At 44.3% G+C, this 12,025-nt stretch overlaps 1 protein-coding gene across 1 annotated transcript in view; it reads right to left on the reverse strand.

The window, feature by feature from the left end:
• Window positions 1-12,025, reverse strand: part of Ccdc170 (coiled-coil domain containing 170) — a 78,349-nt gene that overhangs the window by 998 nt on the left and 65,326 nt on the right. Inside the window, exons 9-10 of the mRNA XM_076926764.1 lie at window positions 10,937-11,179; window positions 1,595-1,831 (exon numbers count right to left, since the gene is read on the reverse strand). Of these exons, the coding sequence (XP_076782879.1) occupies window positions 1,595-1,831; window positions 10,937-11,179 (480 nt within the window). The remainder of the gene's footprint in view (window positions 1-1,594; window positions 1,832-10,936; window positions 11,180-12,025) is intronic.

The following is a 12,025-nucleotide window of genomic DNA, read 5'->3' on the forward strand; positions in this document are numbered from 1 at the left end:
GTAGGAGCCAGGGGCAATGGTTATAATGGGTCCCACTGTTGTAGTAAATATTATTCTGGGGGTTGCTATACTTAGCATTTGAATACATAGCATCACCAGACCAACCCCCTATACATCACCTCTCTTCATGTTCTCCCAGGGTGGTTTCCGTTACCCTAGGCTACCATAGGCAACACAGGGGTATCTAGGGGTATCTAGGCAAGCCATCACTAAATACCTTCCATTTCAGAAAAGATAGCATGCACATCAGGAGTGCAGCCTGCAGATGGAGTGCCAGTAGGAGAACACCATCCAAACACGCCAACCCCGTGTTCATTTATCTCCAACTTCCTTACATGAATGGTCCAGCGCAGGAGATAAGAGGGTCTTAATATCACACCACACCCTCAAAGTGTATATTGAAACATTGTCCTCAGTGGGATGGTACTGGCTTTGTGAGCTAAGCAGGCTTGGATGAGATCATGAAGCTGGCTTCTCTGAGACAGAATTGGTGTTCTTATCAGTGGATCCCAGAGTTTTTACCGTTTGAGGGTTCAGGAAGACATCATGTGTAAACCTGACTCTCAAGCCTCTAGACCTAAGAGAAATAACTGCCCTGCTTATTATGAGCTGCCCTGATTCCCACACTTTGCTAAAGCACTTAAATAAAATAAGGTACCAGCCTAGTCTCTCAAATGCAAACATTTCCCTCAGAGTTTCCCACCCTCTTGAATATGGCCAAAACTCACAATTCCTGAGATGTTTTCTTCCTGAGAATGCTTTCCCTTAGAGTTTGCCTCTTCCCAGCTCTGCTTGACACATGAGCCAAAGCAGAGTAGAGGAAAGAAAAAAAAAAACCCTAGGACCAGAGTCCATCCTCTGCCCTTTTCAGCTTCAGAAAGTGACACACTAGTCAAAGGCAGTAGGGGTCAGACTGCCCGGGACAGAGTTCTTTATGTTTGACCTGATGTGTTCAGGAGATAAAATTCTCCTTGGAACCAGGCAGCCAGCGCGTACTTTTTTATGGCTTACATCTGTGCTTAGTCAATCCTGAAGTCTGGGTGCCACTGTTGGAGATTGGAGGCTGTTTCCTGCAACTGATCTCTGTGGGAGATAAAGCTTCTCTGAGTTCCAAGCCCCGCTTAACATTAAATGTGGTGAGGCAATCTCCAGAGGCAATTATCCAATGCAGTTTAAAGCATTTCATCAAAACCAGACGATGGGTTCACACTGGCTTTCTAATGCTTTGATAAGAGCATTAATTTTTGTTTTTTTTTTTCTTATTGTCTATGTCACGAAGCATGAATTGCTGTTCTTGGCTAAGAAACTCATAATGGTTATTGGTATGCCAAAAAGATGCCAGGGAGTGGGCAGATCTGTTGAGATGATATAGAAATCTCTACACATTGTATTGGAAGAAATGTGTGAATAATGCTTCCTTTGGAGGCACATATACAAAATTAGATGGCCATGGGGGAGCTAAGCATGGCCCTGCACACAGATGTCATACCAGTTCCCAAGGCAGTCCATAATGTTAAGTGTGTGACTATGCATAAGGCTTTTAAACCATCTTGTCATGTCCTGAAGAAGATTCCACAAGCAGATTTGTATCTACCTGTTGTCCTCTCCTCTCTGCTTCATCTAGAGACTTCCTCAGGATCCTCAGTTCACTGCTGGCCACCTCTATCATGGCCCTGGTTCTTTCGTGGTTTGCTTGAGCCTCCTGCTCTGTAGTTTCCAGCTCTGACATGACCAACAGAAGCTTTTTCTCTGCGTTCTCCTTCATCTTCTCCAGCTCATCTCGGGATTGATTTAAGTCTTCAATGGTTTTGGTCTGTTCCAAGGTTTTAATCTAAGAAATCAAGAGAATGACAATCGTTTCCCTTGTACTTCCGTAGAAGAACTGGATACAAAGATAACTGGGAAGTCAATGAAATGTGTTTCACTTTTATGAATGAACAATGAACTTCACCCCCAAGCAGCTATGCAGACCTTACAAAATGACACAGGCTGGACAAGCATGACCTCAGCTGTTATAGCTCATAAACAATAGAGTACCCTTGTTTGATAAATCAATCCACTAAAATTGCAGACAGCATGGCTCTGGACTGAGAGATTGCTAAAATAAAGCCTATGAGCAAATTGGACTGTGCTAACCAGTAGACCCCTGTGCCTTGCAGATAATAGCAGCAGAAGAAGGCCTGTTCCTCTAGTGTTGTCACAGGGGAGCCCCTCAGGACGTCTCCCTCATTGCTGTGGGGGAGGTCTTTATAGGCAGTTATTCATTCAGAAGAGTCTCCAGATGTGAACATGAGGCAAAAGATGTCATCGAAACCTCTGCAGACAAAAGGCAGAGATGGTCCCCAGCTGGAGACTCACCCCAGGGCCTTAAAGCCCTAGTGGAGGCTCCTGGGATGGGAGGTGTGTCCTTGTGAGTTTGAGATCACACTGTAGCTCCTTATAAAAGAAATCAAGTAAGGAAGTGCTATATCCAGCACAGCTCCAAGGACAGACCCGATAGGGGAAGTAAGGGAATGAAAAGATGAAACAGACAGACAGACAGACGCACACAGAAAAGCCGGGATCAAGTGGTCTGTGCTCTCTGCTGGAGAAACCAAATTACTGCAGAAGCTCAGTGTGTTTACTATATAGAATGAACAGAGAGGCGGAGCTATTGCACATGGCTGGACAAGAAGTTGGCTTATTTCATACAGGTAAACAAGCAGGCAGGAGGGGTTAAGGTACACGGCTGGACGGAGGAGACAGGTTTGGCAGGGACAGTCTCTGTGGGGGAGTTGTCTTCAGGCTGTATACATCAAAGGAAAGAAAGCTATGGTGGTCATTTTCTGCACACACTGTCAACAGCCACACTTGGACCAGTAGAAGACTTTGTCCTCTTCCATGTGTCTGAAACTCTGAGTCTGTGGACATGAATTATAACATGGATGGAGTACAAAAACATCCTTGGGTGGATTAAGCCATTCACAATGGAAAATGTGATAAATTTTCACCTATGAGATACATGGAACAGGCTAACTCAGACAAAGGCAACTGGAGTTACCAGGGCTGGGGAAAGGACAATTCAAGAGTTGTTGTTCGATAGAAACAGCTTTTCTAGAAACAGTTTGTGGTGATGCCAACTGCTAGAAATGGGTGGTGGTGACATTCTCACAGTCTTCTGGAGGCACTCAGCTGCCAAAGCCTATACCTAGTACACCTAAGGTGCTGGGTTTTCTAATGATGCCCTTTCACCAAAACATGAGGACATCTGAAATAGTTTTGTAACAGCAGAGATTTGTAAAAGACTATTAAAACTCAGTACAAGCCAGGCATGTTGTCTGTGCTAACTAGTCTGTTGACTGATCCTTCACTGAGGAATTATCTAGATCCAATTGCCATGTGAGCATATCTATTCAGGAATGTCTTGATTGCCTTGAGATGGGAAGACCCACCCCAGTATGGCCAGTGCCATTACCTAGGCAAAAGATTCTAGGTATAGGAGAAGGGAGAAACCAAGTCGAGCACAAGCAAGCAAGTGAGCAAGCAAGCACACACTCACTGCTCTCTGCTCTTGATGGATGTGGTAGAACTAAATGCTTCAAATACCTGCCATCGTGACATCTTTGCAATGATGGGCTGTCACCTGGAATCAAAAGCTAACATTAACCCTTATCTTCTAAGTTCTTTTAGTTGAGCTATTTTCTCACAGCAGCAGATATAAAATTAGGATGGTGGTGCATTCTTTTAATCCCAGCACTTGAGAAGCAGAGGCATTAAGATGTGAAGTTCAGGGCCAATCTTGCCCGCACAGTGAGTCCAGGTCAGTCGGAACTACATAAGAGCTTACCTCAAAAAAATCCAAATAAAAAAATACAAACAAGCTACAAGACAATAACCACTAAGATGTTTAAATTTAAAAAAAAAAAAAAGACAATTACAAAAGTTATCAGGGGCCGGGCAGTAGTGGTGCACGCCTTTAATCCCAGCACTTGGGAGGCAGAGGCAGGCGGATTTCTGAGTTCGAGGCCAGCCTGGTCTACAAAGTGAGTTCCAGGACAGCCAGGACTATACAGAGAAACCCTGTCTCGAAAAACCAAAAAAAAAAAAAAAAAAAAAAAAAAAAAAAAAAAAAAAAAGTATCAGGGAGTTAGGGGAGTTAGAACCCTCACATCCTGCTGGATAAAATACAAGATGGTATGCTAATATAAAAGGCAGTTTTGAAAATGCTAAATACATGACCAACCCATCAACTCCCTCCCATAGCTGTAAGCCAGAGAGAAGGAAAAACCATATGGCCACACAAAAAGTTGCATAAAAAGTTCATAGAAGCATTACTCACAATCACAAGTGGTGACCACCCAAACATCCATCAACTGATGGATAGGGAAAATATAGTATAGCCAAATGATGAAGTGCGTTATAGAGCAAACAACGAACCCTAAAACATCATGGCAAGAGAATGAAGCTGACTGCCAAAACCCACATGATCATCTTCTTATGAAAGAGTCAGGGAAAAGGTCTGAGGCTGGTGGGAAGGAGGAATTGGGAAGTTAATTTATGGGTATAGAGTTTCTTTGGGTATGCTAAAAATATTTTGAACTTAGATACTGTTCAAATAAGCCTGTAAATATACTTTTAAAAGAACGCAGAAATGCATATTCTGAAATGGTGGCACTCTTTTGGAAGGTTCCAGAAGACGTTGCATGACTGAAGGGTGCCCTTTTCAAAGTTATACCTCTTCCTCAGTGCCCTCTTCACAGTCCACTCCGTATCCACCCTCCACTGCAAGCTCCCACCACCTGGGGTGCTTTGATCATGAGTGGCCCCCATAGGCTCATAATGGTTGCTTTGATAGCATCAGGAAGATTAGGAAGTGTGGCCTTGGAGGAAATGTGTCACTGGGAGTGGACTTTAAGGTTTCAAAAGTCCAAGCCAGGCCCAGGATCGCTCTCTCTTCTCTCTCTCTCTCTCTCTCTCTCTCTCTCTCTCTCTCTCTCTCTCTCCCCCCTCACCCCTCCACCTAGGCTCAGACTCTAACACCTGTCTGCTTGTTACCATCCACCCCATCATGATCATAATGATTGAGTCTCTGGAATGGTAAGCAAGCCCTCAATTAAATGCTTCATTTTTTCAAGAATTGCCTTGGTCATGGTATTTCTTCACAGCAAAAGAACAGTGACTAAGATGCCTGTATAACAAGGAGAAACAAGGTGTTGTGTGCCCTAATAAAACAGAGCTTTCCTATCCCCTTATACCATATGAGAATACAGTGAAGGTCTTGGGTGAACCAGAAAGCAAGATGGAGCAGACAACAAATCTGCTGGCAACTTTCCCTTGGGCTTCCCAGACTCTAGAACTCTGGGAACTACATTTCTGTTGTTTATAGGCCACCCGACTTGTGGCATATTGTTTTGACACTCTGAAGACTAAGACATTTTTCTAGACAGAGACCAATAGCAATAGCAAGCATGTTTGACATAGCCACTGAGCCAGTTCTCTGGGGTGACATGAACTGTCTTGGGGCTCTGATCGCAGCTGTGAACTTGGCAGTTTAGAAGTCAAAAAATACCTTCTACAGTTCTAAAAACATACAGAAAATAAAATACCAGACCCTGGGATAAGGGCAGGACAAAAAAAAGGGGGGTAAGCAAAATGGCGGAGCAGGTACTTAAGATGGAGAAGGCACCGGTCTGCAGGAGCTGAATTACTCGTGGATTCCACCCTGTCAGATCCAGTGTTCAAATATTGTCTCAATGGTAATTCCTGAGTCTGCTGATTCCACTGTAGTGAGAATTGGGGGAATTGTTAAGGGTGGTTAGTGAGAATCTGTTATAAGCAATACCTGACAATAAAAAGCCTATGCCCAACGAGTGAGGCAGGAAGTAGGAGGTGGGACACTGGCAGGAAGAGAGAGAATTCTGGGAAATAGTGAGAGGGTGTGGGAGATTCGAGAGCCAGACACTGAGGAAGAAGCAGGCCAGGACTGAAGGAGAGGTAACTAACCAGCAGGTAGCTGAACTCAGGATACAAGAAAGGGGAAGAGTCGCCTTGGATCGAACACATGAAGCTGAGGAGAAGTAACTAACCATGTGAATGACACAGGATAGACTGAATAGGTTAAATAAGTTATAAACTAGTTGGAGATCGAGCCAAAGCTTGTGGCCTAGGCATTGTTTTAATAAACAATTAGTCTCCGAGTTGTCATTATGGGACCAGGGGGTGGGAAGGAAAAACTGATTTAATTTTACAGTGGTGTGTCAAGATATATTCGAAGTACCCTCCCATGATTCAGCTTTCCACTCAGGCTGAGAGAACATGCTGATATGTCTACCAGAGGTGACAGGCGGGTCACAGCTCAGAGACTAGAAGTGAGCTGTAAACAGTCCTAATGAGAAGAAAGAGAAGCAGACTCTGAATAACCAGAGGTGTCAGGTCCTTGCATAGCTTAGGTCCCAGAACCCTGACTTGGAGCAGCCAGAGAATGAGGAAATGGCAGACGGGTGAGCATGTATCTAGAACTCGCAGATGGAGAAGCCGCAGCACCCAGAAAAGTCAGCAGTACATAGAGTCCAACATAGAGGTCAGGCTGTCGAATAGAGCTAAACATGGAGGCAGGGCTACTACGTACAGATAAACAAGGAGCCAGAGTAATTATATATCAGTGGTTAAGGAGGCAGATTACCTAATCTCAGTAGGAGCAGGCTGTAGGGGAGCAGTCTTCAGGCAGTAAACATCCAGGGGCAGAAAGCTACATTCTCTGTTCTGTTCACATTTGCACTCTGACCACAGAAAGATTTGCCAACTCTCTGAGCCTCTCACCATGGAAGGCTTTACTACTGCCACCAGCTGAGGCATTGGGGCCTTGAGATGCCTGTGTTTGTATCAACTGCACACGTTCACTCAGGACATCACTGGTCCCCTACTCAGAGGACTGCTTGGATTCTTGTCAAGGGACGGGGGCAATAAAGGGAGTGCCAAGTCAAGCCACTAGGGCAGAGCTGGGGGCCAGCAGGAATGATGGAGATTCTAAAGTCAAGCCATCATACCAACAGCAGATGCCTGGGAGTGGGGTGGCACTAAGTTGGTTTCTTAATCCCCCTGAGGGAACTTCTCAGACCAGCTCAGAGTTCAGCAAGCAAGCAACTGGCCTCTAATTTTCCTCCAGTGAGACAGAACTGGCCATAAACAAGATTAATGTGCCATCGAGAGGCCAGCCAGGACAGGGAAGTTTCCCAGGGTACCATTCATGGTAAACACTGTGTGCTGCTTCCCAGGGAACAACTATGCAATCTGGTGGGTAAGTCTTTCTTACACAGAAGTGTCGAAGGCCCAGATAGGAAAGGTGGTTAAATCTGAACTCTTAAGTGTTGACTGAACGTAGGGTCTAAGTCTCCAGATACAGTTGTTAAAGACAGTGTATGAAAAACCCCTGACAGATGTCAAGCAGAGTGTACGGCATAAAGCAAGTCAGCAATGTTCTAAGGCAGTGATTCTGAATTTTCCTAACACTGTGACCCTTTTGCTCCTGTTGTGGTGACCCCCCCAACCATAAAATTATTTTCATTGCTACTTCACAACTGTAACTTTGCTACTATTGTGAACTGTAATGTAAATATCTGTTCGAGCCCTGTCCAGGGGTCAGAACCCACAGGTTGAGAACCACTGTTCTAAAGTCTTAATGGCCAGAACAGATGCCACATCCATGAAGACGGGGCTATGCGGGGGAGATGTCCCACTCTGCAGTCTCTCCTCCCTCCTTGTCCTTCGCAGACCATATTCTGGAGCTGGCAGCACAGTTACCCTCGCCCCCAAAAGCAAGCACTCTGCCTTTGCAGGCCCTGCTCACTGTGCAGCGAGAAAAGCAATCCAGGAGGCCTGGGGTGTTTTAGAAGAGTTGACTCCATGACAGAGAAGTAAAGGGCTACACTGGCTGGCCGGAAACCAACTCCATGGGGAAGAACTTGGGGAGGAGCTTCTGTGCATGGGGATCTATGGAAAAAGTCAGAGAAAAAAAAAGCTCTGCCTGCAGCTAGCGGCTCTTTTCTGCTCTGATGCTTTCTTGGGAGACCACAAAGAAGACATTACTGGCTCTCCCATGGGCTTTGGAACTGATCTGGAGCCACAGCTCCTATGAGGGTTAGGCCACATGCTATGGGGCTGACACTTAAAACTGCCCATTAGATGGTTATCTTCCTGTCTTTTTCACTGGCCAGAACTAAGACTTATTCCATGGGCTAAGCTCGTTTAAACAAAGTCGAGAGACTAAGTGCCCGCCAGTTATACCATTCCAGAAGATAGCCAACAGATTGTTTTTCAGGTCCTTCCTCCTGGCTGGTGCCTGGCAGAAAGCTGGAGCCCCAACAAGTACGTGGGGCTAAGAGGTATTTCTGAGGATGAGAGAGGATGAAAACATGGGCTGGGTTGCTCAAGTTGAAATCGGAATACACTGGGCTTCTGATGACCACTAAGAGGTCCTTGTAAATGTGGCCTGTCCATTCACACACACACACACACACACACACACACACACACACACACACACACACACACCAACAGGGCTGAGGCTTTTCCCTGAGGCCCATACATGCAAGGCAAGCACATTGCCGTTAAGTTACCGCCCCAGTTCTTGATTCTCTTCAGTGGGAAAACTAGCATCCTTCCTGTCTGGGCCTCTGACATCGTCCTTCCTGTCTGAGCCTCTGACATTGTGGGGTGTTTCTAGTGGGATGTTTCTAGCTATTCCATGAAAACTGGGGGCAGGCGGTAAAGCATGTGCCTGTGGAGAGGTTACACAAAACCTCTGCTACATTGCTTAGAATTCTGCCACAAGGTTTCAGTGCCTGCAGGTGTTTATAAGGTGATGCTTCTGCCCTATAGTAACACTGCTTTAATAACTTCAGGTAAATGAGAAAAGAATGAAGAAGCGGGTTAATGCATAACTCATACATTTACGCAAACTGAAGGCCAAACTACATCACCGTGTGCACAGGGGTTCATGCTAAGACGATAAAACATGTGGTAGAGCAGACTCCATCATGGAGGGCACAGGTAGGACACACTCGAAAATGCCACCACACATACTTGTTAATGGTGATTTTAGTGACACTGCATCGCCCATGTTAATATCGTTAATTGTTTTAGTTTGAGTCTTCATCCTTTGATCTCTAAATCGGTTCTGGTTTCATAATGGCAAAAATTAACAAAGCTATGTAGTCTTAAGTGTCCTAAGTAAGCAACATCATAAATTATTCTAAATTTAACACAAGAAGGGCGATCTATGCAAAAATAGCTTTGTCTTTCAAAAAAAAAAACTTCCATAATACTTAGATTTGCACGCCAAGATAATTTTCAATAGTTCAAATTGAACAGTTCGTCTGGAAAAGGTTTTGGTTTTTTCTTGGTTTAGAACTCAAGGGAAACCTTAATACCTAGGTCTTAACAAGCAGATATTCAGACAACCTGGAGTCAAGGTCTTCAGTCTTATCTTTCAACAGACATGGAAATGTACATAGCACCTTAATTTGTAACAGCCCCAAACTAGAAAAAACTCAGACATCTATTAAACGCTAAATGGACAAACAGGAAGTGGTTGGTACATCCAAGTAATGGATTATTATTCGCCCATCAAAAGGAATTACAGTCAACTTGGCTGGGTCACACATGTCTCACCTTTGGGAAAATGGTGTTCTAGATGTTTCTTAGAGGGTGTTTGCAGGTGAGATTAAAAATAGGTAAATTTTTGGCTTTTGTTTCCATTGCTTTGCCAAGACAGACACCCACTATGTAGCCTAGGATGTCTTCAAATACATAATCCTCCTGCCTCTGCCTCCTGTAGATGTTACAATTATAATTGAGACTCTAAACCTATTTCAAGGCAGATTTTGCTAGCTAATGTGGGTGAATGTCTTCCAACCAAATGAAGTCATAAGTACAGGCTAATTCATTAATTCATCAATTAAAATAAATAAATAAATAAAATCTCCCCTGAAAAAGAGGGAAATTGCTAAGCAAAAATCCAGAACTGAACTACGTCAGATGTGAACTACAACAGTACCTATCCATCTTCCCTGCCTGCTTCGTGGTGTGTTTTTATACTGGCTAGTTTCATGTCAACTTGACATGAGCTAAAGCTACGTTCTTCAGAGAGGATGAAGCCTCAATTAAGAAAACACTTTCACAAGATCTGCTGTAGGCAATCCTGGGGACATTTTCTTAATTGGTGATCGATGGAGGAGGACCCAGCTCCCTGTGAATGGAGCCATCCCTGAGCTGATGTTCCTGGGTTCCATAAGAACGCAGGCTGAGCAAGCCATAAGAACCAAGGCAGTAAGCATCACTCCTTCACAAACTCGGCATCAGCCCCTGCCTCCAGGTTCTTGCCTTGACAGCCTTTGATGATGAACTGTGAAGATGGAAGTGTGCACCAAATAAACTCCAACTTATTTTCGGTCATTGTGTTTTATCCCAAAAATAGTGACCAAAACTAAGATAATAGAGTGCCTATTACTTTCTCATTTCCTTCTAAACACATTCCTAACAGAGCCCCTGTCACTGGCCTGCAGAAAATGGAGATTATTCTAAAGAGCCACTTGGATCTCTCAATCTGACCATCAGACTGGTGAAACAAAGGACCCCAGAGAAATGGGAATCTCCCCAGGAATCTCATACAGGAAGAAGAAAAAAAGTTCCAGATACCTGTCAGGCCACTTATGGGATGAGACTTTATACACTGAGCCATTTCACCAGCCCCACCCTTTTCCCTCTTTTATTTGAGGCAAGGTCTCATGCAATCCAGGCTAGCCCTGAGCTATCCATCTAATCAAAAGTGACTCTAGACTCCTGGCCTGCCTGCTTCTACCTCTTAAGTGACAGTATTACAGGCACATGCTGCCATTCCTTTGTGTATACTTGAGTGCACATTGGCAGAGAAGAGCAGAGGAAGGAACCACCCACTTGCCTTGAGTTCATTGGTGTCCGCCAGTTTGGCTTTGAGCTCGGTGTTATACTCCTGACACTCACTCAACTCCTTCTGCATCCTCTCCACCTTCTTCTCCAGCTTCCTCAAAGCAAGATGGGCCTCATCTCTCTCCACGGCCAAGGCCGAGCGCGCCTCTTTCTCCTGCTGCAGCTGGGCAATTTTCTGCCGAAGGAGGTTCATATGCACTTCTTTGCTCTCCAGTCTTTCTTTCTGAGTCTTTAGCTGGTTTGATACAAATGGATTTTTTTTTTAAAGAAAAAAAAATAATAATTGAACAGTCAGTAAATATAAATGAATTACTCGGATAATGTCGATTTTTTATCTGCACTTCAATAAGACTCATTTGCAAACCATCAAAAAAAAGGTCACTGGGTTCTTTTCCCTGATTGAATTTTTTTATTCGTATTTTTTCCAAGAATTAATTCTGTAGCTACAAAGTCCGGGACAAAAGAGCCCCCAGAATATATGAGGAAAAAAAAGTCAGTTCTCCACAGCTGCTTCATCCAATATTCTGTGCCTCATAATCAAAATGTAAAATTACTTTTAAGATGAATAAAATAGGCTTATCAAGAGCAGAATAAGTAGAATATAATAAGACACAGACGAATCCTCTTCAGTGTTCAGTGGCCACGATCCCTGCGCCAGTGTTTTATGAAACAAGAGCAGTCCCACATCATACTGAAAACCTGCCCTAGATAATCTGAGCCCCCTTAGAGCCGGGCTGAGTAGTTCTGAGGACGCAGGTCAATATATCCTTACAGAAGGATGTACCTGGGAGACTTTTAAGGAAGCTTTGTTTACAAACTTTGACTCTCAGAAACAGACTTCATGGAGACTTCGCTTCTTTAAACTCTTTGTGTTATGCGGGGCCCATGAGCTCCTCCAACCAATCGGAGGGTAAGGTCTTGGAACACCGCTTATGTGGCCAATCGAGTTGATGAAGGGAATTAAATGGTTTGTAGGAAGTGACTATGAGGGAGGGCGTCTCCTGGGCGCTGCCTGTCACTTTGCTGGGCAGATACTAAATCCAGGCAGCAATGTCTTTGATCACAAACACTGGGAGCAGGG

Source organism: Arvicanthis niloticus, chromosome 28 (assembly GCF_011762505.2).
Source record: "Arvicanthis niloticus isolate mArvNil1 chromosome 28, mArvNil1.pat.X, whole genome shotgun sequence".
Lineage (NCBI taxonomy): Eukaryota > Metazoa > Chordata > Mammalia > Rodentia > Muridae > Arvicanthis > Arvicanthis niloticus.